This window comes from Pogona vitticeps, chromosome 1, assembly GCF_051106095.1.
Source record: "Pogona vitticeps strain Pit_001003342236 chromosome 1, PviZW2.1, whole genome shotgun sequence".
Taxonomy (NCBI): Eukaryota; Metazoa; Chordata; class Lepidosauria; order Squamata; family Agamidae; genus Pogona; species Pogona vitticeps.
The window spans coordinates 3,508,348-3,535,876 of NC_135783.1; the positions used below are offsets into that span (position 1 = coordinate 3,508,348).

Consider the following 27,529-nt stretch of genomic DNA (forward strand, 5'->3'; position numbering starts at 1 on the left):
AAAGAAAGATGTTCTTCTCATTCTAGGGGACTGGAATGCTAAAGTAGGGAGCCAAGAGATAAAAGGAACAACAGGGAAGTTTGGCCTTGGAGTTCAGAACGAAGCAGGACAAAGGCTAATAGAGTTTTGTCAAGAGAATAAGCTGGTCATCACAAACACTCTTTTCCAACAACACAAGAGGCGACTCTATACATGGAAATCACCAGATGGGCAATATCGAAATCAGATTGATTATATTCTCTGCAGCCAAAGATGGAGAAGCTCTATACAGTCAGCAAAAACAAGACCTGGAGCTGACTGCGGTTCTGATCATCAGCTTCTCATAGCAAAATTCAAGCTTAGACTGAAGAGATTAGGAAAAACCACTGGGCCACTCAGGTATAATCTAAACCAAATCCCTTATGAATACACAGTGGAAGTAAAGAACAGATTTAAGGAACTAGATTTGGTGGACAGAGTGCCTGAAGAACTTTGGATAGAGGCTCGTAACATTGTCCAGGAGGCAGCAATGAAAACCATCCCAAAGAAAAGGAAATGCAAGAAAGCAAAGTGGCTGTCCAACGAGGCCTTAGAAATAGCAGAGAGGAGAAGGGAAGCAAAATGCAAGGGAGATAGGGAAAGTTACAGAAACTTGAATGCAGACTTCCAAAGAATAGCAAGGAGAGACAAGAGGGCCTTCTTAAATGAACAATGCAAAGAAATAGAGGAAGATAACAGAAAAGGAAAGACCAGAAATCTGTTCAGGAAAATTGGACATATTAGAGGAACATTTTGCGCAAAGATGAACATGATAAAAGACAAAAATGGAAGGGATCTAACAGAAGCAGAAGACGTCAAGAAGAGGTGGCAAGAATACACAGAGGAATTATATCAGAAAGATGTGGATATCCCGGACAACCCAGACAATGTAGTTGCTGACCTTGAGCCAGACATCCTGGAGAGCGAAGTCAAGTGGGCCTTAGAAAGCATGACTAACAACAAGGCCAGTGGAGGCGATGGCATTCCAGTTGAACTATTTAAAATCTTGAAAGATGATGCTGTTAAGGTGCTACATTCAATATGCCAGCAAGTTTGGAAAACTCAACAGTGGCCAGAGGATTGGAAAAGATCAGTCTACATCCCAATCCCAAAGAAAGGCAATGCCAAAGAATGCTCCAACTACCGTACAATTGCACTCATTTCGCACGCTAGCAAGGTTATGCTCAAAATCCTACAAGGTAGGCTTCAGCAGTATGTGGACCGAGAACTCCCAGAAGTACAAGCTGGATTCCGAAGAGGCAGAGGAACTCGAGACCAAATTGCTAACTTGCGCTGGATTATGGAGAAAGCCAGAGAGTTCCAGAAAAATATCTACTTCTGCTTCATCGACTATGCGAAAGCCTTTGACTGTGTGGACCACAGCAAACTATGGCAAGTTCTTAAAGAAATGGGAGTGCCTGACCACTTTATCTGTCTCCTGAGAAACCTATATGTGGGACAGGAAGCAACAGTTAGAACTGGTCATGGAACAACTGAGTGGTTCAAAATTGGGAAAGGAGTACGGCAAGGCTGTATATTGTCCCCCAGCTTATTTAACTTATATGCAGAATACATCATGCGGAAGGCTGGACTGGAAGAAACCCAAGCCGGAATTAAGATTGCCGGAAGAAATATCAACAACCTCCAATATGCAGATGATACCACTCTGATGGCAGAAAGTGAGGAGGAATTAAAGAACCTTGTAATGAGAGTGAAAGAGGAGAGTGCAAAAAACGGTCTGAAACTCAACATCAAAAAAACTAAGATCATGGCCACTGGTCCCATCACCTCCTGGGAAATAGAAGGGGAAGATATGGAGACAGTGTCAAATTTTATCTTCCTGGGCTCCATGATCACTGCAGATGGAGACAGCAGCCCTGAAATTAAAAGGCGCCTTCTTCTTGGGAGGAAAGCGATGACAAATCTTGACAGCATCTTGAAAAGCAGAGACATCACCTTGCCAACAAAAGTCCGAATAGTCAAAGCTATGGTTTTTCCTGTCGTGATGTATGGAAGTGAGAGCTGGACCATAAAGAAAGCAGACCGCCGAAGAATTGATGCCTTTGAATTGTGGTGCTGGAGGAGACTCTTGAGAATCCCCTGGACTGCAAGGAGAACAAACCTATCAGTTCTAAAGGAAATCAACCCTGAATGCTCACTTGAAGGACAGATCCTGAAGCTGAGGCTCCAGTACTTTGGCCATCTCATGAGAAGAAAAGAGTCCTTGGAAAAAACCTTGATGTTAGGAAGGTGTGATGGCAAGAGGAGAAGGGGACGACCGAGGATGAGATGGCTGGACAGTGTCTGCGAAGCAACCAACATGAACCTGACGCAACTCCGGGAGGCAGTAGAAGACAGGAGGGCCTGGCGTGCTCTGGTCCATGGGGTCACGAAGAGTCGGACACGACTAAACGACTAAACACACACACCTATCCTACTGATTTAGTGTGGACATTTTGTTATACCGAAATCCCGCTCCTCTCAGCGCTATAACCAGATAACTAACTGTTTTGTTAAATTATCTAAGGAGAAAACAAGTCATGGAAAGCTGGGGAAGACGAGAGGTCAGTTGTTGAGTTTTTTAAAGTCTGAGGGCAGCTGGCAGAATATATTAGCTGAGCTCAATTTCTTCAGCAATATCACTGTACAGGAACGCAGGTAGCCGTCAGTTGCTCTAGATTTTATGCTGCCTAGGTTTGGGTCTCCAGGATTTGAAGGAGGGTCTTCCAAACCTCTACTCAAATCATGACCTCCAGGACTGACAAGTAGCTCTTCTCTCCCCCCCCCTCCTCTTATCTGAAGTTAGTTATTTATGAACTCAAAGCCCTTCCATGTTTCCACTTACGGCACAAGCCCTTGGCACAGTCCATCCATGCAAGCTCTCTGCTTAAGAGTAAAATTTCTGACATCAACAAAACAGATGCAGGGAATAAGGCATGTGGCTAAAATATTTATTTATTTATTTGTTCATTAAACAGCCAGGTAAAAGTATCAGTACAAAATTCTTTATATATTGCTTTCCCGAAAATAAGAGCTAACCTCAAAATAAGTCCTAGTATGATTTTTCAGGATGAGCGTCATATAAGCCCTACCCCCCAAAATAAGCCCCAGTGAAGTGAAACACCGCCCTCCACCCTTGTGCAGCAACCAGAAGATGACACAACAGCATTTGAATAAACGTAGATGGTTGTACATGAAAAAAACATCCCCTGAAAATAAGCCCTACTGCATATTTTAGAGCAAAAATTAATATAAGACCCTTACTTTTTGAGAAACATGGTATATTACACCTGGAGTGATGACATCTGAGGATAGGTTCCATGTTCAAACCCAAATGGACAACATCCCAATTTTATCCCCTATCTCTGAAATGACTCTACTACTCTTGCCAAAAAAAAAGCCTCACAAGGCAACATTACCCAGTTCTGACAAAACAAACTTACATCAATAATAGACCCTATGCATGTTTTTGCAGTACCGCGCCCATCAGTCCTAGGCAATGTACTCAACAGGGAGAAATGCTGGCCACTGCAGTCCAGCCACCTCGTCGACCACCTAGAAAACAGATTTAGAAAGGGCAGCATCTCCACACCCCACCCCACTTTACAAAGTTTGTGTGACTTTCTCCACCTGCAGGCTCACAGATGATAGTGGGCTGCAGTTCCACAGAATCCTTTGTTATTGGCCATGCTGCCTAAGGGCTTCTGGGAGTATGGCATCCAATACCGTCTGGAAATCACTGCATGCTGTTGAGTTTTTGTTGATATATTGCTGTATTCTGACTCTACAAAGTGTGATGAACTTGTTTATGAAAGTTAAATAGTGATTTAATTTATAGGTACAAAGTTAGTCTGGAAAAATCCTTTTTGATTTCTGTGTGTGAGTTAGAGAGGTAAAATTTCCAAGGACGGTTTCTTTTGCAGTTTGCAGCTCAAGGTGACCTTTATCTTGTAACCAAGCAACTATCTTAGCCCAGAAGGAGCAAGGACATAACTCTATTTAAGATTCATGGGAAGGAGAAGAGAAAAAAGAATTCCAGCATAAGAAAAGAATTCCAGCATGAGAGGAGAGGAGGTTTTCCAGCACAGAGAGAGTTAGAAGATGGACGTCAGAAGAACTTTATTTTTGGAAAGGACAGTAAGACTGACTTCTACCTAATAGAATCTACAGTTTTGTTTGAAAATGTAGTTTTACTGGAATTGGAAAGAAGGTCAGCCTTCCTCTAATTATAATAGTTAGTGGTTTGTTATTTTCGTTTTTTATAGAGGAATTCTGTCTTTTGGTGATGGCTGGGGTTGGAAATAATTGATTATAGAAATATGTCTTGTTTTGCTTTCTTAAATGAATTTCTTTCTAATCTATATACTTTTCTAATAAAATATAAAAATGCTAAATGTCTGGAAGTTGGCTTCTTGGATAGACCATAAGCTATGATAGTTAATTGGCTTATTTAGATTGATGTGCTCAATACGGCCACATTTACTTAATGCTACCATTTGGGTCCTACATATTAAAGAGTGCTAGGAAGATTAGATTCCCTAGAACTCCTGTAAGTGCTTTTGTTCTTTCTTAAATCGGGTCAGACTTGGGAGAGTGTTCAGCTGCCCTAGGGTAAAATTAATGGACCCGGTTTTGCCTGGTAAAGGAGCTGATCATTCCGGACCCTCTCTGTCTCGTGTAAAAGCAGTTTCTTAGGAAACCTGGTTTTTACGACACAAAGTACTCTGTGCTTTGATTGTGGTAACCTTTTTTGAATGCATCCTGTTCAAAAGATGGCTGAAAAATTAGAAAATTGACTTTGCTAACCCAACATTGTCTATGGCGTAACTAAGTCTCAGATACATGCATTTCCCTTCAGCTGCTGCCTAAACCTTTGACACAGAGATGGTAAAAGATGGTAAAACATGTACTCTTCCAACCTTTGTCTCGTTTTTAATTTGTCAAAGGATATATACTGACAGGAGAACACTGCTTTAACATCTACCACCTAGAAAACTGATTTAGAAAGGGCTCCTCTTAGAAAGTTTTCGTTTCTATAACTCACTGCATTGTATGTTTTAGGGTATCAAGGTGTGCTACCGAATCGAAATGGATAAGCAGCGAGGGATCCAACAATGAAAGTGACAATGAGGATGGACGTGATACTATTGATTTTGTTTTTTTGTATTTTGTTGGCTTTTTACTTTGTTTGTTTGTTTGCTTGTTTCTATTTCTAAAGAAATACAATTTTCCAATAATTTCTATATTAAAAATAATAAATAGTCCTAGGCAATGTACTCAACAGGGAGAAATGCTGGCCACTGCAGTCCAGCCACCTCGTCGACCACCTAGAAAACAGATTTAGAAAGGGCAGCATCTCCACACCCCACCCCACTTTACAAAGTTTGTGTGACTTTCTCCGCCTGCAGGCTCACAGATGATAGTGGGCTTCAGGTCACAGAATCCTTTGTTATTGGCCATGCTGCCTAAGGGCTTCTGGGAGTATGGCATCCAATACCGTCTGGAAATCACTGCATGCTGTTGAGTTTTTGTTGATATATTGCTGTATTGTGACTCTATTATTATGGGACAAAAGCAGTTCACAACTGTTGTTGTGCATCATCACATCAATTCCAAGTTATGTGCTCTGTGAATTCATGACCTCAAAAGGAAAGGCCATGGCTTTTAGATTCAGTCTTCCTCTTTTCCTACTTGTCTTGTTTTTTTTCCAACATTGCTGTCATTTTGTGTGAGTCTTGGTACTTCTGGAGTATAAAAGTCTCCATCCATCCATTTTCACTTCTCTAGAGAGCCGAGGCTTTATTTGATCCAGCACCCACTTAGGGGCCACTCTCTTGTGGTCCATGAGATCGGTAAAGCTGTCCATATTCTGAACCATTTTTTCCCATCAGCTTTTTAAAAAACACGCTGCTTATATACCACCCCATAATGCTTAAAGCACCCTCTGAGCAGTTTACAATTTAATTAAGCAGGCTATACATTCCTTCGCGCGCCCCCCCCCCCCGGGGAGCTGAGTACTCAGTGTACCAACCTTGGAAACCTGAGTCATCCTCAAGCCAGCTACCTGGGATTGAACCTCAGGTCATGAGCACAATTTTGGCAGTTTAATCAGTGCGCCATGCGGCTCCTTTAATATTCAGCTTTTACATCCATAGATATTAATGGGGAATACCATCCTACGGATGTCCTTGGTCTCGGTCTCCAGCAACACATCTTACTTCTGAAGATATTTTCTCATTCCTTCAAAGCTATCTTTCTAAGTCTTATCCTCCTTCAGATATTTTGGCTGCAGTCTTTTCTCGGTTTTATGACCGACCTGAGTTATCAGTGACCCAAGTGATCAGGAGCAATTATGTAAAATTCTTGTTTTATTCTAAGAATTACCGTTTTAAATTTTATTTTGCACCATTTGGTTGCATTTTGCTTGCTCCCTGCTATAGATTTCCTGAAGCTATTGGCTACAGATCTTCTGGGGTGGGAGGTAGAGGGCTGTTCATCATGAAACAGAGCGTGGTATCCAATTATTGCCTTCTGGTACAGGTCATGGAACAACTTCTTTCTGTGAAAGGGGGGGGCAATCTCCCTTCTCCATCTGTCCTTAAAATTAGCTGGAACATTTTGCACAAAGATGGATATGATAAAGGACAAGGGTAGGGGTAAGGACCTCACAGAAAAAAGGGTAGGGACCTCACAGATGCTTCCCTGAGGTAATTTTTATTAAAGGGCTTTTTTTATTGTTGTCCCAACTCTGCTTGTTAAATGTTACCTCAGAGAACCAGGGGTTTGGTAAAAAAAAAAAAATTAGAGGGATTATAGATCAATTATACTCAGACAATACTTCAGAAGTAATAGTTAATGATGGTTTAACAGAAAAGATTTTTCTAGGCTGAGGTACAAGACAAGGCTGTCCACTTTCACCAATATTGTTTTGTATGGTTATAGAATTGTTGGCTAATGCAGTAAGAAATGATGAATCAATTCAAGGAATAGGAAAAAACAGTATAATTAAAATTAATTTGTTTGCTATTGACTATTAAAAACCCACTAGAGAGTATAGATAATATCAAAAACCATTTAGAAAAAAATTGGGGAAATAACAGGATTAATGATTAATTGGCAAAAATCACAAATGATGATGTTTAATTATAATATACAGGACAAGAAATGTTTGTGAATAAATATAGTGCTAAAATGTGTGATTATATTAAATATGAAGGTATAAATATAGTTAGAACAATTAAAAAATTAAAGGAGAAAAAATTAATAAATAAAAAATGATATTAAAGATAAACTGCAAGAGTATTCTAAATTGAAATTATCATGGTTTGGGAGAATTGCTATAATTAAAATGAAAATAGGACCAAAGTTTACTTTCTTATTTAGGATGCTCCCAATACAACTAGAAGATGATGATTTTTTAAAGTATTGGCAGGGATGAATTAATGGATTTTGTAATCAAGGTAAAAAATCTAGAATAAACAAAAGATATTGGTATAAGGCTCAGAAAAAGAGGATTAGATATTCCTAATCTTAAAAATGATGGTGGCGCACCCCCAGTGTCTCCTGTTTGTCTTCCCTCACAGACAGGTCCACTCAGACACGACTTGTTCTTTTCACCCTTTTCGCTGCCACTAGAAGATATTTATTTATTTATTTATTTATTTATTTATTTATTTATTTATTTATTTATTTATTTATTTATTTATTTATTTATTTGATTTATACCCCGCCCATCTGGCCTAAAAGACCACTATAGGTCCTCAATGTACCAAATATGAATCTTAGACCAGTGCTGCCAAATACAACCAGGTTTATTTAAGGCTTGGTGGGTAAATCACAGATGTAAAGTCATTGCTGTTCTTTTATTATTCATTCATTAAACATGGATTTGATTACATATGTGCTTGTTTGTATTTATTCACTTGAATCACGGTAACAATATATTCTGACTGTCTATTTATTTCTTATTCCTGGTAACTCCTTTATATTCTCTCATGCACCAACTTTCCTCTCTCTTGCTAATGGCTTCCAAATCTTCTCCCTAACTGTCCCCAACTGTCTCCTTGGTCCCGCCCCTCCTGTCCTCTCATAGGTTCCTGCATTAGAGTTCCAAATGACTGACAGGAGTGTCAGTCATTTGGAACAAACCAATTAAGATATGATATACATTAAAGAAAAATTAATTTGGTGGGACATGGAATCTTCAGAAATAAATGGGAATGCTGAAATATGTTAAATATATGGAATAAACATAAAGAGAAGTTTTGTCCTCAACTTCACCATTAAAATTAGTGACTGAAATAGAAAGTTTTCCTACAAATTTAAAGGGTTTAGCAGAACTGTTTAGGAATAAAAGGGTTGTAAGAAAGGATGAGCAAAATGAGATCAAAGGAGTTGATTATGTTTAAGTTTCAAACTAATAAGCTATCATGGTATAATTTTTTTTTCAGTTAGACATCTGGACAAATGATTGGTTGAAAACTAATGGTAAATGTTGAGAACTTACCGAGTAGGAACAATTTCTTTCATCACATGAAGATATGCAAGATACAATGTTGAAGGGAGTAGTAAGTAAAATATATGATATAATTTTGGAACAAGAGGAAAAAGATTGGGGAACAGAAGGTTTGAAATTAATTTGGGAAAATGATTTAAAGATAGAAATTAAAATAGAGGATTGGATAAAAATGTGGAGGATGAGAGTTTTAAGATGAAAGTCAACAAGAATAAAGGAAATTTGTTTTTCAAAATCTGTTTAAGATGGCATTTGACTCCTGTAAAACTAAATATAATAAATCCAGCATAGGTCACCTGCTCCAGAACTATACTGTTTATGGCACCACCAGACACAGTAATAATAATAATTGTGTTTGACTTGTGGCGACCCTTCCAAGGTTTTCGGGGTAGAGTTTCTACAGAAGCCTGGTTAAAGGAGTGGTGAATGGGTTCCTTTTTCTTGTTTTCTAGGGAGGCTCTTGGAGAAGACCCTGATGCCAAGAAGCTGGTGGAGGAGGAACAGAGCCGGAGCCACAAGCAGATAGAGGAGAGCAGGCAGGTCAGAAGGCTCGAAGGGAACATGAAGGGAAAAAGGGTCTCAGACTCTTGAACTCACTCCTCTCTGTTGGGTTGGTTTTGGGGATAGACTACAGTGGAGTACAAACTCCATCCACTTCACGAGCTGGTCGCTGTCCTTTGGAGGAGTGAGTTGAGCCATGTGAAGGGACCCCCACAGATCAATCGCCTTGCTCCCATGCCACCTTGCCTAAAGCACATGTTTCTTCGCTTTCATGCTACCAAGTGACGATAACATGGGAAAGAGAAGCGGGCCAGTGTGTTTGTGTGAGCAAATGAGAATTTCATTTCTTTTAGAAGTGTTAGCAAACACACCATTAAGTCCATGTGCTTGTGTGCTTCTAGTTTTAATAGAGGACATTCTTTTCATCCTTCAGTTATTTCGCTTATCACAGAGGCGTTCACAGGAGACAACATTTGCAATCATAATGCTCCATATACGGCATGCTCATAGCATGGAACAATGGCTCCAATCCCCCAAACACATAAACATCTTCAATATCCTGTATAAAAACCATTCGGAATACAGTGGTGCCTAGCTAGACGATGATAATCCGTTCCACTGAAATCGCTGTCTAGAGAAAAGCAAATCGTCGTCTAGCGAAAATCCAGCAAAATTCACCCATAGGAATCACTGTTTTGCGAATCGCTACAGCGATCGCAAAAAATCAATGTCTAGCGAAAAAGCTGTCATGTGGGGTAACTGTATAGCGAGGCACCACTGTACTTTCCAAAAAATAACTGTGCTGCGTCTCCTTGAGCCACCTCACCAAGGAAGCCCTATCAGTGCTGTAGGCTGTTGGGAAAAATGTGGATTGTCTTAAAATTCAAGGATAAAGTGTGCAGAAAGCACCTACTAGTGTCAATCATAGTTGTGCTCTTGAAACCATCCATAAGATCTGATTGTCATGAAAACAAGGTGTATACTCTTACCTTATTTTTAAAGGAAAACAGCTGTTATACTGCTGAACATCAACAGGAGTTTTAACAGTGTATTGGGTTGCATGTATACATTACTGAAACAGCGACGTCTACGTTGGCCCTGGCGCGTTGTGAGAATGGCTACTGCTGGCCCTGCTCTTTCTGTTAGGAAAACAACGGGATCTGTCTTCTATGTGGACGCTGGTGAATGAACACCACAAGTCGAATGCGTGGCAACCGACCCATTTCTGCTCCTTTCTCGTGAGCTGTTGGGCAGCTAATCCCCTTATCCGCCTTTATAGGTTTATTGCAGTTCATGGACCATCCCTGGTCAATTCCCAGCAAGGAAGGGCGGTGCAGGATTACTTGTGGCTTTTTGCCAGCCTCCTCATCTCTTTGGGTAAGGGGCATGGAGAGGGCCACGGGTCCTTGGCACTTGGAAAGACCCATTTACAAGTAACTGATTATTTGTCATTAATTCCCCTTTGCAAAAATTAAGGCTTCAGTATGTGAAACTTTTGCTATGAGACAGAGTCATATCTTTTAGCTTGTACCAATTCCAGCTGCATATTGTAAACTGCCCAGAACGTGGCAATACAAATGGGGTGATATAGAAATTGAAACACACACACACGTTTCAGTAATTAAAGGAAGATGGATTCATTACTTGTGTATTTTGTATCAAAGGCCATTGTGATTTTTAAAAGTTCCCAAGTAACTAGTAATGGTTACTAAGTAATTTCTTTAGGTAACTAGTAATTGTTACTAAGTAATTGTTCTAGTTACTAAGTAATTGCTCCAGTTAGAAAACCAAGAAAACAAGGAGTTACTTTTAAAGATGTACAATATATCACAGAAGTGAGTACACACCCTCACATTTCATAAATATTTTAGTATATCTTTGTAAGGAAATGGAAGGAAACTGGGAATTGTAGTTATACTAAAATGAGGTCTGTTAGGTTCTGTGTAAGATGAATTTATAGACGATGTTTTGTCTTCTTTTCCTGGGCTGTCTGACCTTGTGAATTAGGCAAACAACTCTGCACAACAAGCTCCTGAAAAACATCTCTTTTAAATTCATCTTACATAGAACCTAATAGGCTCCACTTTGGTACAACTACAATTCCCAGTTTCCTTCCATTTCCTTACAATCTTTGCATGGGACAACACTGAAGAAATGACACTGGGCTACAATGTAAAGCAATGAGTATACAGCTTGTCTAACAGTGTAAATGTGCTGTCCTCTCAAAATAACACCACACATGGCCATTACTGTCTAAACCGCTGGCAACAAAAGTGAGGACGCCCTCACCCCTAAGTGACAACGTCCAAATTGAGCACAAAGTGTCAATATTTTGTGTGGCCACCCTTATTTTCCAGCCCTGCCTTCACCCTCTTGGGCATAGAGTTCACAGGTTGCCCCTGGAGTCCTCTTCCATGATGACATCAGAGAGCTGGTGGATGTTAGAGAACTTGCTCACCTCCACCTTCCATTTTGGGATGCCCCACAGATGCCCAGTAGGGTTTTGGTCTGGAGACCTGCTTGGCTAGCCCATCGCCTTTACCCTCAGCTTCTTTAGCAAGGCAGTGGTCGTTTTGGAGGTGTGTTTGGGGTCGTTATCATGGTGGAATACTGCCCTGCAGATCATGCTCTGCTTCAGGAGGTCACGGGACGTGTTGGCATTCATGGTGCTCTCAAAGAACTGTAGCTCCCCAGTGCCATCAGCACTCCTGCAGCTCCCACCACCACCAGGCGTGACTATAGGCACGACACACTTGTCTTTGGACTCCTCACCCGGTGGCCGCCGCACACGCTTGACACCATCTGAACGAAATAAGTTTATCTTCGTCTGATCGGACCACAGGACGTGGTTCCAGAAATCCATGTCCTTAATCTGCTTGTCTGCAGCAAACCGTAGGTGGGCTTTCTTGTGCATCATCTTCAGAAGAGGCTTCCTTCTGGGACGACAGCCCTGGAGAGCAGTTTGATGCCGTGCGCGGTGTATGGTCTGAGCACTGACAGGCTGACCCCCCCCCCTTCAACCTCTGCAGCAGTACTGGCAGCACTCGTACGTCGCTTTCCCAAAGCCAACCACTGGACAGGACGCTGAGCACGGACACTCAACTTCTCTGGTTGACCATGGCCAGGCCTGTTCTGAGTGGAACCTGCCCTGTTCAGCCGCTGGATGGTCTTGGCCACCGTGCTGCAGCTCAGTTTCAGGATTTTGGCCACCTTCTGATAGCCTAGGCCATGATTTTTCAGATCCTCAGAAGATCGTTCATGACCATGAGGTACCAACGTGGAACTTCCAGTGACCGGTCGGAGAGAGTGAGAGTGAGAACACCTGCTCCCCCTTCACACCTGAGACTTGTGACACTTGGGCCCAATTTGGACCTGGTCACTTAGGGGTGTCCTCACTTTTGTTGCCAGCGGTTTAGACATTAATGACTGAGTGTTGCATTATTTTGAGGGGACAGCACATTTATACAGCTGTTATACAAGCTGTAGACTCACTGCTTTACATCGTAGCCAGGTGTCATTTCTTCAGTGTTGTCCCATGAAAAGACAGACAAAGATATTTATGAAATGTAAGGGGGTGTTCTCATTTCTGTGATATACTGTAACTATACAGGTCACTCACTTCTTTGGGCGATGAGAATTTAATCCCACTCATTATTTTTCAAAAGCAGCTTTCCACAACATGGGTATTCCTCTGCAAATTTCTAATTACATCTGACAGAGTTGGTAGCATGCCAGGTGGCGCTAACGAGTAGAATTTCCCAGATTGATGGAGTCATCAAGCAAAGAGACAGTATTGATAGCAGAAATTATATTAAATCAAGTTTGTTGCAGGATACATACATACAGCTTTGTCCTCCTTCAGTCCAATGGGCATTCACAGTAATATTAACAGAGTTTAGGCATAAATCAGTCCAATAGAGTCTTCTTCTTCAAAATTCTCTCCACAACGTTACATTACCACACCTCCACAGAGTGTGTGTGCTGAAGCTGCTGGATTTATTCTGGGTTCAGCCAGTCCTTGGTTTCCCTTCACAGCTGATACAAGTACCATGGTGCCTCGCTTAGCAATCGCTCCGTTTAACGACAAAATCGCTTAGCAATGCATTTTTGCGATCGCAAAAGCGATCGCTTTGCGATGTTCTCTATGGGGAAAATTCACTTTGCGATGATCGCAAAGCCCCCATTTTCAGCCAGCTGATCGGCGGTTCCAAAATGGCCGCCGGGTAAACAAAATGGCTGCCCGCTGTGTTTAGGAATGGATTCCTCGCTTAAGAGGCAGCAAAAATGGCCACCGTATGGAGGATCTTTGCTTAAAGGTTAGTTTTAAGCCCATAGGAACGCATTGAAGGGATTTCAATGTGTTTCTATAGGCTTTTTAAAATCGCTTAGCAACGTTTTTGTTCTGCAGTGATTTTTGCAGAACGGATTAACATCGCTAAGCGAGGCACCACTGTATCTTGTATCATCCCAGCTGTATAAATTGTTACCTTTACATTCATTCTTAGCATGGATCCTGACAAATACTTACATTATTTTTGCTCCTTACAACTGCTTTATACAAAACTGGATTAACAGTTTTCTTCAGGTTTACATCAAACCTGTCAACATCGCGTTTGCATCATCCGTTCCCACCACACTGATCTGTAAGATCTGTAAGCAAACTTTTATGTGGCTTTCTTTCTTCTTTTGAGTGCCCATTTTAAGTTTCTATCCTGGAGTTGTCGCCTCAAATATGAGCTTTAAATGGGAAGCCCCATAATGCTAAACTACCCCCATCAGAAAGCAATGCTACTGATAAAATGTTTTCAAGAGAGCTGAAAAGGTGCAGAAAGTGATGGAGGGAAGCACTGTATTAAGCGAGACAAGCCTTAATGTCGTACGGATGGTGAGGTAAATATTGGTAACATCAGAGCAGAACTTGGTGCTTTAAGGAGAACAAACTCTCCATTTGAAAGGGCCTTCAATGCAAGGACAGGGATTAGGAATGTACCTGTGAGCCACACGTACTCTTTCCCACAGTGTGCAACCAAGGAAAGGGGATCAAGAACCAAGAATTAGGGGAAAGGTTGAGGGGCGAAAACGAACTCATAGCAACCCTAAATAGGGCTCCCAAGGTAAGGGACGTGTTTAGGAAATGGCTCAACCCATTCCCCAGTGAGTTTACTTAATTGGAGATGGATTCGAACCTAGATCTCCCGGGTCCTAGTCTGTCATGTTGTCCCCTGAACCACCTCGTGGTGTAGGACACCCTTGGGGGCACCCAAAACACACCCCAAAAAAGGCTTAGATAGAGCCCTGTGGCAGAGGGGTTTAACGGCTGTACTGCACTCAAGAGACTCTGCTCACCACCTGAATTCGATCCCAATGGACTTGGGTAGCTGGCTAAGAACTGAGTCCACCTTCCGTCTTTCCGAGGCTGGTAAAATGAGTGCCCAGCTCACTACACACCACTGTGAGATAAAGTGTGGTTTGCATAATTATATTGTAAACTGCCCAGAGAGTGGGGTTTAGCTACTGTGGAGTGGTAGATCAATTGAAACGGCTTTAGATTTCTTTTTAAAAGAACAGTCGCTCGAGGGCGCAAGAGAGCTATAAAAAACTTCCCATTTTTCCAGGAACCCTTTTCCCGAGGTGGGGGGGAGTCAGAAGAACAGGATCCTTTGAGGTTCAGCAGTGTGTGTGTGTGTGTGTGTGTGTGTGTGTGAGTGTGTGTGTGTGTGTGTGTGTGTGTGTGTGTGTGTGTGTGTGTGTGTGTGTCCCTGAAACTCTGGAGGTTGCCCACCCTTCTTCTAAGAAAAGAAACCAACAGCTCAAATCGGAGACTTATGAACAGAGAGTGGCTGAAATTCTGCTGCCTGGTGTAGGGAAATCACATTAAGGGAAGCCCATTGAATCAATGGCGATTTGGTAAGTCAATTCTTGGATTCGAACAGGCCTATTCTGGTTACAACTTACTTCAGGGTAGGTCTGTTTGACTCAACAGCACATACAGGGCCGTTGACTCACCCAATCTCTGCTGCTTCAATTGGCCTGCTCTACTGTAAGAGGCTACACAAAGCCACAGGATTTCAGCCAGCGTAGAGCGACACAAAGCCACGTCCAAGAAAGAGAGGTTTCCTAGCTCACTGCAGCCCCACTGGGCCCTTAGCGAAGCGCCGGCTCCATCATCAGACAATGTGAGACGGCTGCAGAGGGTGCTCGGCTATCCAAAGCAGGCTGAAGGTCTCAAGAGAACTGCCCTGCACAGGATCTTTTTGATCTAGACACAACCTCCATAAACGTCCATCATCTTCCATGAGCTTAGTGATTGTCATGTGCCGTCAAGACCACTCCAATGTACGGTGGCCCCAGGAATGAGCCATCTCCAAAATGTCCCGTCCTCGACACCCACCATTCAGCTCCAGCAGGTTCAAGCCTGTGGCTTCCTTTAGGGAGTCAGCCCACTCCCCCTCAGTCTTCCTCTTTTCCTGCTGCCTGCCACCTCTCCCAGCCTGAGGGTCTTTTCCAGAGAATCCTGCCTTCTCAGGAGGTGCCCAAAGAAGGAAAACCTCCGAAGAGCTGACACTAACTAGATCCCTGTTTAGCCAGAATTTTCAGATTTAAAACCTCTTTTTTCATTGTTGAGAAACCCCCATTTCCTTTCTGTTTCTCCGTTACTGCTCCTTTAACAGCCATCCAGAAATGTCTTCTGGAATTTGAAAATTAAACATAAACACGACATAATAAAATGACTTGAAATTAAACTAAATTTAGACTGATTTTAAACTGTCTAAGGAGCCTCGTGGCAGAGCAGTTCAACTGCAGTCCTGCAGTCAAGCCTCCACTCACGGCCTGAGTTTGATCTGAATGGGTTCAGTTAGCCAGCTCGAGATTGGCGCGGCCTTCCCTCCTGCCAAGAATGGTAACACGAGTACCCAGGTCGCTAGGGTGGGGACGGGAGCCACGAGCAGACTGCATGATTAAGTGGCAGAGAGTTCTTTAAGTCCTATGGGGCTGTATATAAGTAGCAAACGTTTTTAAGCGGAGCGTTCTTTCTTCTTGATGGAAAATCTCACTGGCTTGTCCTCCTTTTGGTGTTTATTCGGGCACACAAAAACCTTGTTCTGGAACAAATGATTTGAAGGGGGGAAAATTCTGGGAATGTTGAAGACTTTGGACAGCAGAACAAGCGACAAACAAAGCAGAAAACAGAGACCTGTGCCGACCAGTGTGAATCACTCAACATTTTGATACACATAAAGAACTTTTTTCTCCATTGTATTCCATATATTTGTGTTCGTCACCATCATCTTAGCACTACAGGATGCTATGGATCATTAAGTCCAGTGGTTGTCCAGAATCCTCAGTGGGGAAGCGAATTCCCAACCTCTGGCTCTGCAACCAGATGCCCAAGCCACGGAGCTAAAGTTTTCCTTCTGCTCCATCCACTCCACCAGGGAGTTTGTCGCATCTGTGATGAGTGAGGAAGGAGAAAGACCAAGCCCTCTCTGTATCCATTGGGGTGGAAGGAGGGATCCATCTGAGCCATCCATTAAAAGGGAGCGGGCAACTGGTTTGCATGGCGGGGTTAGAACTCTGCCCAACCAGCCCTTCCTGCATGCGTCAGATAGCATCAAGAGCATGGCCATGCCTCCCCCCCCCCGCGGGATGATGGCCATAACTCAATAGACCACTGGCTCTGTGTCCAAAACACTGGCAAATATCTGAATACAAACCCATGGGAAATGCCTCTATGCCATCTATTCAGATGCTAAATGAATCATAAGGTCATCAGTGCATTAATCATAATCATAATCAACCCATCGCACAGTTACAAGATGGGGGATACCTGGCTCAGCAAAACTACAAGTGAGAAGGATCTTGGAATTGAGCCAAATATGAGCCAACAGTGTGATGTGGCTACAAAGAAAGGCCCATGTTATGTTACGCTGCATTAATACCCTGTTTCCCCAAAAATAAGACCTAACCTCAAAAAAAGAAAGAAACCTAGTTTGGCGGCGGACGAAATTGGCAACTATAGGCCCGTCGCCAATGTTTCTTTCTTAAGCAAGGTAGTCGAGAGGGTGGTGGCCGATCAGCTTCAGGCGCTCTTGGATGAAACAGATGCCCTGGATCCATTCCAGTCGGGCTTCAGGCCGCGCCATGGTACAGAAACGGCACTGGTCGCCCTGTGTGATGACCTACTGAGGGAGGCGGATAGGGGCAAACTGTCTCTGTTGGTTCTCCCTGACATCTCAGCAGCCTTTGATACCATTGACCACGGTATCCTCCTGGGGAGGCTCTCCGAGCTGGGAATTGGGGGCCTTGCATTGGCCTGGCTCCATTCCTTCTTGGAGGACCGTCCCCAGAGAGTACAGCTTGGGGAGAGTATCTCAGCCCCGTGGAGTCTCAATTGTGGGGTTCCACAGGGGTCGATCATCTCCCCAATGCTGTTTAACATCTATATGAGGCCGCTGGGCGGGGTCATCAGGGGGTGCGGAGCTTTGTGTCATCAGTACGCGGATGACACTCAGCTCTACATCTCCATTTCACCAACTGCAGGAGATGCCGTTCTGTCCCTTCAGCGCTGTCTGGAGACCGTACTGCAAATGGATGCAGGAGAATGGGCTCAGGCTGAACCCGGACAAGACGGAGGTACTGAGGGTGGGCGCACCGACAGTTGGGGATTTGGGAAACTCCCTCACTTTCGGGGGGGTGACTCTGCCCGCCAGGGATGGGGTCCGCAGCTTGGGGATCCATCTGGACCCGGCGCTCACTATGGAATCCCAGGTGGCGTCTGTGGTCCGTACCACCTTTTTTCATCTTAGGCGGATAGCCCAGCTGCGGTCCTACCTCGATGTGGGGGCCCTCACTACCTTAGTACATGCGCTCGTAATGTCAAGATTAGACCACTGTAATGCGCTCTACGTGGGGCTACCTTTGAGGCTGCTGCGGAAACTACAGGTGGTCCAGAATGCAGCGGCCAGATTACTCAGTGGAGTGAGAAAATTCCAACATATCTCGCCCACTCTGGCCGCACTGCATTGGCTGCCCATACGATTCCGTGTCAACTTCAAAGTTTTAATGCTTACTTATAAGGCCCTAAATGGTTTAGGACCTCGATATCTGGCGGAACGCCTTCACCCACCAAGTTCTACCCGGACCACCCGCGCGACCCAGGAGGTGAGGCTGAGGAGCCTGACGCCGAGGGAGGCCCGGAGGGAGAAGACACGAAACCGGGCCTTCTCGGCGGTGGCTCCTCACTTCTGGAACAACCTACCTCCTGAGATTCGCGTGGCTGGGTATTTTTAAGAATCAATTAAAAACATGGATGTTTAGGCAGGCCTTCCCATCAGATAATTCCTGACACCCTTTTTTTCCCCCTCTCCTTTAGCTTTCCCATTCTGCTCAGTATTTCTGTTATGTAAATTGTTTTTATATGTATATTTATTGTATTATCTTTTAATGTTGTTAGCCGCCTAGAGTGGTCCTGACACGACCAGATAGGCGGGATATAAATAAAATAAAATAAAATAAAATAAAATAAAATAAAATAAAATAATAATAATAACAACAACAACAACAACAACAACAACAACAACAATAATAATAATAATAATAATAATAATAATAATAATAATAATAATAATAATAATAATAATAATAATAATAAAAATAATAAAAATAATAAAAATAATAAAAATAATAATAAAAATAAGCCCTAGTATGATTTTTCAGGATGCTCGTCATATAAGCCCTAACCCAAAAAGAAGCCCCAGTTAAGTGAAAACCCCGCCCTCCACCCTTGTGCAGCAACCTGAAGATGACATGACTGTATTTGAATAAATGTAGATGGTTGTACATGAAAAAATTAAAACATCCCCTGAAAATAAGCCCTAATGCATTTTTTGAGCAAAAAATCATGTAAGACCCTGTCTTATTTTGGCGGAAACATGGTAGAAGTCTAGTTTTCAAATCCCACGAGGTGCTATTCTCCCACTATTCAGCACTGGCTAGGCCTTGCGTATTGTGTCCCGTTCTGGACACCCCACTTCAAGAAAGATGTTAACAAATTGGAACAAGTTCAGAGGAGAGTGACAAGGATGATCAGGGGGCTGGAAACCAAGCCTTAGGAGGAAAGGCTGAAAGAACTGGGCTTGTTTAGCCTTAAGAGAAAAAGACAGAGGGCTTATAGGATGACTCTTTTCCAATATTGAAAGGCTGTCCTCCAGAGGAGGGGCAAGATCTGTTCTCGATCATCCCAGAGTGCAGGACACACAAAACTGGGCTCGAGTTACAGGAAGCCAGATTTCGGTTGAATATCAGGAAAAACTTCCTAACTGTTAGAGCAGTATGACAGTGGAACCAGTGACCTCAGGAGTTGGTGAGTGCTTCAACCCTGGAGGCATTCAAGAAAAACTTGGATAACCATCTGTCAGATCTGCTTTAATTGGAATTCCTGCATTGAGCAGGGGGCTGGACTTGATGACCTTGTAGGCCCCTTTCCAAATTCACTTTTGCATGATGCTATGTGCTGTCAAGTGAATTCTGACTGATGATGATCCTTTTCAGGGTTTTCCAGGTAGAAAATACTTAGAATTGGTTGACCCTTCCCTTCTTCTGGGGTGTCTTGGGACTGCGCAGCTTGCCCAAGGCTACCCAGGCTGGCTTTTCTCCCTGGAAGCATGGCGGGAAATTGAACTCCCAGCTTCTGGCTCCGCAGACAGATACTTCAACCACCAAGCTACCTAGCCAGCTTTAATCATGGCATGCCATCCACTCAGATCTGACTTACTGTAACCCCTTTCAGGTTTTTCCAGATAAAGAGCAATTTAGAAGTGGGTCACCATTCTCTTATCCCGGGGGCTCCCTGGGACTGTGCAGCTTGCCCAAGGCCATACAGGCTGGCTCTCCTTGCAGGAGACCCAGTGGGGGAATCGAACCCCCAACCTCTGGCTCTGTAGACAGATACCTAAATCCTTGAGCTCTCTGTGATTTAAGGGTATATTTTTCTTTTTGTTTTGTTTCTTCCTAATGTGGTTTTCTTGCACAATACATACAGTAAATAACCAATTGGGGGGGGGGAGATAACATTCCAACAGGTTGCATGGAAACAAACTAGACCAAAGACATTCTTATTTATTTCTTTTATTTAATTTTTCCCCCCAACCCAATCTAGTGACCCGGTCACTCTTCTTCCTGTGTCTCCGAAAAACTGACTACAGAAGAAGACACCGCTCCCTGACAGCCTATCGGAAAGGAACGATTTGCATGTCTCACCAGATTGGCCAATATGGCTCTGGATCGGAACTCACCCTGCAAGGAGAGGGCGCTAGACCAACAATGGGCTCGCTTCCAAGAGACTTTTTTTCTAGCCAATGTGAAAAGAGGATTTCATTCTCTTCCGTCCCACTGTCTGTCTTCCAAGCCGGAGCTGGTTTGAACCACAAGGAGAGAAGGGTAAGTGTTGCCCCTTGGGGGTCCAACCCCTGATGGGGATCGATGCCCCTTGCATCCGAACTTGAGAAATGAAATTTAGATACATTTATTATATGTCCTCCCAAATTTTAGATTTTCCTGTACTCCTGCTGCTATCAAGACTTGACAAGATGAGCGAGAGCCCAAGGGATCGGAATGGATCGGTTGCCACAGAGGGTGAGTTAAAGAATCACATTAATTCAATTTTTTTAAAATTTGTATTTTGTATTTTACTCTCATAGAACGTCCATTTCTAAAGCAGACAGTTTTCTTTCTCAGTCCATGTGGCTGGATCTCTTCGGTTCAGAGATCCAGCCTTGAGGTCTAGCATCTTCTCAGGTGGAAAAAGGGGAGTGAGGGTGAACACCAATGGAGTCTCTCAAGAAGGTATAGATTGCCTGTATGGACACAAGTTGGATCTATGTTGGATAGCAAATCGCCTGGATCCTTATCTACTTTGGTGGAGTGGAAACAGTCGTCCTGCGAATGCATGATCGTTTCCATTGTTAACGTGTACACGGATCTAAGTGTTGGACATGTACCCTTAAGACCAATTATGAGGGCTATGGGAGCGTGGATGACATTCTTTCTCCGGTAGTAACAGTGAGCCAGCCCAAGTGTTACCCACACACACACACACACACACACACACACAAAGACTGTTCATGGTCTGACCCTCCCTAAAAGTCCTTCAGAACTTCATATATCTCCAAGGAAAAATTCAGAAAAAAGTCACGAGTCCCACTGGCATGCCCAAGTCCTCGGATGAGCTGTAGCCTATTCTTGCAAATACCTTTAAACTGATTTTTAAAAAATGTAGTGAATGCATTTGGCTTGGATTTTTCTTATACTTCTCTGCCAAGAGGTGGTATAATTTGGGGGAACTGCATCCTTCAGCCCAGTATGAGAAGGTGAATGGTTATGGTAAGGTCAGCTCAAGACATTTTGCCGCCTGAGGCCCAAAACAAAATGGCACATTCCTCAGTGGATGCACCAAAGCCAGCTGGCCTGGCAGTGACATCTTGATTCAGGGCTGGAGACAGGACAATATCTTCTACTCCACCTGAAGGCATCAGACTAACTTAGAGAATAAGGAATGGGCTCCTTCGCACACAGCTCTCTCCTTCAACACAGCATCGGTTACCTGAGGTAACAGCCTCAGTGTGCCTAGGGTTTACTGATGCCAAGGACTGGACGTAGGGAGTGTGTCCCTGTTGGTTCTGCTGGACCCTTCCGTGGCCTTTGATACCCTTGACCGTGGTACCTTTCTGGGCTGTGTCTCCGGGATGAAAGTTGGACACGTTGCTTTACAATGCCTGTGGTCCCTCCTAGAGTTGAGGGACTCAGAAGGTGGTCCTGGGGGCTCCCACGACACCCCCATGCTGTCGAACATATACATGGGGGTATATGCTGCGAGAGGCTGCCTGGAGTTTTGCAGTTCTATGCCTTTAATATACTACAGTATATTAGTTTTTCCAATATGTCCAAATGTTCTTTTGCTACAGAAGATGAAGAACGCCTTCTCGGAGAGTGTGAAGACTGGGAGAGCGACTGGGATTCAGGTGAGCGGCAGGAGAGCCAGGACGCGATGAAGGGATGGAGATCAGGGCCACACAATGTGGCGACGGCTCCTGACTTGGCACAGTTTCCAAAGAGCCCTGGATAACTTCCAAGCCATGGTAGCTAAAAGGACGTTTGTGATCAGGCACCAGGTAGCAGTCGTTTGGGGACTGGGCAGCTGTGGGTCTTGCCTTCTCTCTTGCTCTTGGACTTCCCAGAGGTATCTCTGAGGGTTCCCGGTGGGCAGAGCTTGGCAGTAATTAGTTACAAGTAACGTGGTTACTCTCGAGAAGTTGCCCTTTCTGTTAATGTGGATGCAGTAAGGTTACACTCCAAAGGCAACACAAGTAGAAACGAAGCAGCTGTGCTGCTTACTGCCTGATGTAATGAGTAACATTTTCTAGAGACTTTTCAAAGTTACCTTTAAAAGGGGACTTCAAGAATTTTTAGTAATTCTTTTTTCAGTTTTATGCCATTCTCTTGCCTAGTACGTGTTTTTTTTAAAGTAATACAAAATTAGTATCACCAATGCAAAAAGTAATTCAATAAGCTGCTTTATAATCAATTGATTTTATTTCGTATACCCTTTTTTCATGGACTTTAGTCCGCGTCTTCACATATGCCCAATAAAACGATCAAGTCTTCACGGCACCACCACCCTCTAGTGCCTAAATCTCTCACTGGGTGGTTTACGTTCCCCGTGCAGCCTACACTGCCTGGTAGCCGTTACAGTGGGGTCTTGACTTGAGAACTTAATCCGTATTGGAAGGCGGTTCTCAAGTCAAAAAGTTCTCAGGTCAAATCTGCATTTCCCATAGGAATGCACTGAAAACCATTTGATCCGTATCTGCTCTTTTCCGTCCATAGAAACTAATGGGAAGCTGCTATTCCGCCTTCGACCACTAGCGGGGGATATTTTGTTTCTTTTTTTCTTAGGTCAAGAAAGGTTCAGGGAAGGCAGGGAAAAGACAGTCCAGGCAGGACAGGACCAGGCAGTCCGAAGACTGTCTCCCAATCCACTCTCTAAATGCTGGGAGGAGTGAGGAAGCAGACAGGCACCCTTTTCACTGGCCAACAGTTAACTGAAAGTTCACATTTTGCACTTTCCCTGCCTCCCATGTGGGTTTTTTCAGTTCTTAACTCAAATCTAAGTACTTAAGTCAAGTCAATGTTTTCTTATGAGAGTGGTTCTTAAGTCAAAATGTTCTTAACTCGAGCCGTTCTTAAGTCAAGACCCCACTGTATATCTCAGGCTCATGGATCTCACGTTTACAATGAAGAAACAACAACTAGGGGGTGGATGGAAAGAAAAAGCAGAGCTCTTCAGAGGAAGAGCATGATAAAAATGCAGCACATTAACGTGTAGATTTCTTCTGCCTTTTGTAGTCGAAAAGCATCATATGTTGAAACTGGGGAGGAGGTCCATGGTGGGGGGGAGTGGCAAATGAAACTAATTAAGGCGCCTCTTATTCTCATCTAGATGAAGGTTCAGAAACGGATGAATCGGAGCATACGCTAGCCACAACAGCAAGGACATTTCTCCAGATCCAAGAGGATGGATTGGGGCTAATCGTAATCCAAAATGGGCCTTACCTCCAAATAGCATGTCTGGTGGAAAATGGTGCGGCTGCTAGAGATGGAAAACTGCATTCAGGTGAGACAAGAAGATGCAAGCCCTCTGGAGGGATGCTAGTTCTTGGATAAAGAGAACATGCCTCTCCAAATGGAGACTCTGTGTGCTCTGCGGTGGTCCCAGCTGGTCATTTCCAGAATGCCCTGGTTAGGATTTTGGCACATCCTACCGCAACAGTCACTTTTTCTTGCTGAGTGCAACACAGGCCTGAAATGTAGGGTGGAACACCATCTATCCACTCTGCATACCAAAGCTCCAGGACAGTGTTCTACATAGCTCCTGAAGACAATAAACTGGTTAGGGAGAGAAGGGAAGCCTTCATGGGCGCCATGTTGCCAATGCCTTGCAACTGCCTCGCCCTTCCTAACGATAGTATGGAGAGCCCTTTGAGCTGAACTGGAGAGCAGCATCTTTACCTTCTAGTGACAGCTGGTAGGGATGCAAAAAGTGCCTCTTGCTTAATTTTTAAAAGCTTTTCTGTAAGTTTTCTAATCTGCAATACACACGTTAAGGTTTTATTTGCAAATGTCCTTATCCACATAAACAGTGGACAGAGACAGAAAATGCATGACAGTTTTTTTTACTGGATGCTGTCAAGTGCATGTGCAATAAAGTTAAGGCATTAGATTGTATGCCTTCTGAGAAACCTCAATTTTCACTAATAATTCTGCATGTGTGGTTTTTCAGAGGTATCAGATATGCATTCAAATACATCATGAAACAATTAGACAACTTAGAGGTCTTCCAGATGGGGCACTGGAACCCCTTTAAGTTCCCCTTCAAGCACAGATCATACCAGAAATTTCGGAGATTCAGATATGTTCTCCCTATCTTGCTTTGTCCCACATGTAATCCTTTCCCCCCTAAAAATATTTATCACTACCTAAACCTCTAGTTCATTTCTAACACTTCTTTTTCCAGCAGGGATGGGGCAGAGTTTCATTCAGTGACTCTCCCAGTTGCAGTTTTTGGTGCAAAAATCCTAGGGCTATCCCGCCTGTCCTCAACAGAGATGGTTAGTGCTATGGGGCTTCACCAACCCTCTTTAAAATCATCACTAGAATACCGGGTTGTTCCAAAAGTCTCCTACTCCCCTCACAACACCCTAAGGATCTTGTCGTGTATGTTTATATAAGTGTGTGTCTGTATGTGCTGTTTTTGTGAGGGTCTGCAGGCTAGCCTGTCTGCCTCCAAAAAGGGCAGCAATGTTATGACAGTTCCCTTAGCCATGAAGGTCACCTTGTATTTCAGCAACTTTCGGCTCAAGACTTAGTTCTCTCTTTAAAATTTTCACTAGCGATGGGCGTGAACCAGTTTGTCCCAGTTTGTCAAGACTCCCTCGCCACCTCTGGCTCCATCAGCCCCTCGCCAGGCCCAGCGTGCCAGGCTTCCTGCAGCCCCTCAACGGATCTCCCAGTCCTGGCAACAGCTCCGGCCTCCCTGCCCTGCCCTCCTGGAGGATCTCCCACTCAGACCAAGGGGCCTGGCAGAGAAGTCTGCACTCTTGCTCGTGACTGGGAGATTAGCTGAGGAGGAGGAGGTGGAGAAAACAAGCAAGCTGGGTCTGGGGAGTGGCTGATCAGCTGAGGAGGCAGAGGAGGGCTTGCTTTTACGAACTGAGACGAACCAGTTCATACCCATCTCTACCTGTCACCCAGAAGAGATGGAATGCGACTTTTTGGATCCTGTTTCCTGTGACTCCTATCAGACCCAGCCAGGATAATCCATGGTGAGGGTCGATGGCAGCTTCAACCCAACATATGGGCTTGCACGTTCCCTAGCCCTCAGATTCCTTTACTGTTGGAAAACAAACGTATTTCTGACGATCAGATCCTGTTGAAGACATCGCAAGGCAAATAATCACTCTGAACTAGCAACTAGCAGTCTTCTTGACAAAGGAATAGTTGTCCAACATTCACCTTCATTTTTTGGTATCATCTTTGTAGCCAAAATTGTTAGGGCAACTAGCAAATTAAGAACTCTTTATTTTCCGAGGTGACGTCCTGCTTAAGATTGGGCATGCGAATGTCTTAGCATGGACACTGCGGGAACTCCTTCAACTGTTCCGCAACACCCCTATCGGCACAATCATTCAAATCCAGGTGTACAGAGATTTTGTGAAGTTGCCCAGGAGATGGGAAGCCGCTGTCAACAATATTCCTGAAAGGAAGGGGCCAGAGATAGAGGAGTAAGTATCAGTAGAATCCTAACTAAAATTCTGAGGAAAGTTCCTGAAAAGCACAGGGGATAAAATTTGAAAATCAAAGTGAGTTCCTGCAAGGTGGAGTTTAGGGAGGTGGCATAGCTGGGTGACACAGCACATATTTTTCAAGCTAAAATCCTTGGGTTCAATTCCTGGCATCCCTGATTTTTCAGGATGCTCGTCGTATAAGCCCTACCCCCCAAAAGTAAGCCCCAGTGAAGTGAAACCCTGCCCTCCACCCTTGTGCAGCAACCAGAAGAAGAGGACAGGACTGAATCTGAATAAGCATAGATGGTTGTACATGAAAAAAAAATCCCCTGAAAATAAGCCCCAAAGCTGCTGCCTAATCCTTTGACACAGAGATGTGTCTTCCAACCTTGGTCTCATTTTCAATATGTCAAGGAATATATACCGACAGGAGAACACTGCTTTAACATCGACCACCTAGAAAACTGATTTAGAAAGGGCTTCTCTTAGAAAGTTTTTGTGTCTATCACTCACTGCATTGTATGTTTTAGGGTATCAAGCTGTCCCAGCGAAGACACCTGGTCAAGCAGCGAAGGCTCCCACGAGGACAGTGACATCGAGGAGAACGGAGGCCACGCTGTTCGTTTCGATAAGGACGACATTTCCCCTCCAAAATGGATCCCTGAAGACCTGCATGACTATGAAAGGAAGATGCATACCTTGACTGTGGGTTCAGACATTGGTTGTGACATCATGATTCATCTAGATTTTGATGCTGACTTACCAACAATTGGAGAAACCGAATGAGCCCATTGCATTTTCTCGTCTCACCTGCCAGGAGTTTTCCATCTCTTGCAGCTGCACTTTTTTCCACCGGACCTGCTATCGGGAGGTAGGGCCCATTTCGGATGACGATTAGACCCAATCCATCCTCTTCCATCTGGATATTCATCTTCACTGTTGTGGCTAGCGTATGCTCCGATTCATCCATTTCTGAATATTATGAATAAACTGTTTTGCTGCTCATGTTATTGAAATCATCATTTGAAACTTGGGGTTCTACAATCTCTTTGGAACCTTAACTATGAGGCCCCACTAGCTCAGCTGGTCTGTATTCTGCACCAGCTGGAGTTTTGGGTGAGTCGCCCCCCCCGCGCCACAGAACAGCCTTCCTGATACTGGGTCCCCTCCAGATATGTCACATCCCAGCACAAGGCAATGTTGGTAACAGGGAGATGCCAGGCTGGGGACAGATGCTTTACAGAGAAGTGTGTTTATTTTGGTGAGGGTGGGTGGACTGCACTTCATGAGATGCCAGTTTTTAGAAACCGTAAACTACTCCAAAATGTCCAATAAGACAGTATTCTTTTCCAGACTTGACGAATGATCAGAAGTACAACCAGGGCCAAAGCCACAGAGGGATAGATCCAGGGACCGCCCCTCAGGCTTATGTGAACGTTTGGGATTCAATGGGGGTCATATAAAAAGTAAGTCTATAGAACAGAGGGTGGGCAACAAGTGGTCCCTACTTGGAATGTAGGCCCTCAGCACTTCCACATGGGTCTTGCTGGGCATTATTAAACATTGATGTTTAGCTATGAGGCTCACGACGGTCGCTGCTTCCTCAGTGTCGGCTAGCAAGGATTACCGCCAGTTGTCGTCCCCCCCAAAATGC

General features: G+C 43.9%; 1 protein-coding gene and 2 long non-coding RNA genes across 3 annotated transcripts; all 3 read left to right on the forward strand.

Annotated features, from left to right (window-relative positions):
- The first annotated feature begins 4,017 nt into the window (after positions 1–4,017).
- Positions 4,018–5,945, forward strand: LOC144584730 (uncharacterized). The gene is made up of 2 exons (XR_013539156.1): positions 4,018–4,155; positions 5,080–5,945. It is a non-coding gene; the product is annotated as an uncharacterized LOC144584730 (long non-coding RNA).
- A 273-nt stretch (positions 5,946–6,218) lies between these two features.
- LOC144584733 (uncharacterized) lies at positions 6,219–9,113 on the forward strand. The gene is made up of 2 exons (XR_013539159.1): positions 6,219–8,585; positions 8,986–9,113. It is a non-coding gene; the product is annotated as an uncharacterized LOC144584733 (long non-coding RNA).
- A 10,644-nt stretch (positions 9,114–19,757) lies between these two features.
- PDZD9 (PDZ domain containing 9) lies at positions 19,758–26,880 on the forward strand. The gene is made up of 5 exons (XM_072986314.2): positions 19,758–20,668; positions 21,997–22,053; positions 23,532–23,705; positions 25,680–25,872; positions 26,406–26,880. The coding sequence occupies exons 1-5, from the start codon at positions 20,542–20,544 to the stop codon at positions 26,659–26,661; spliced, it is 807 nt and encodes a 268-aa protein (XP_072842415.2). The 5' UTR covers positions 19,758–20,541; the 3' UTR covers positions 26,662–26,880.
- Positions 26,881–27,529: the final 649 nt, after the last annotated feature.

What these genes read in the sequence shown, in the direction of transcription:
- PDZD9 (XM_072986314.2), top strand. Translation starts at nt 20,542, where the DNA reads ATGAAATTTAGATACATTTATTATATGTCCTCCCAAATTTTAGATTTT. An exon ending in TGGATCGGTTGCCACAGAGG is followed by an intron (nt 20,669 to 21,996) that starts GTGAGTTAAAGA and finishes CTTTTGCTACAG; the next exon opens with AAGATGAAGAACGCCTTCTC. An exon ending in GGAGAGCGACTGGGATTCAG is followed by an intron (nt 22,054 to 23,531) that starts GTGAGCGGCAGG and finishes ATTCTCATCTAG; the next exon opens with ATGAAGGTTCAGAAACGGAT.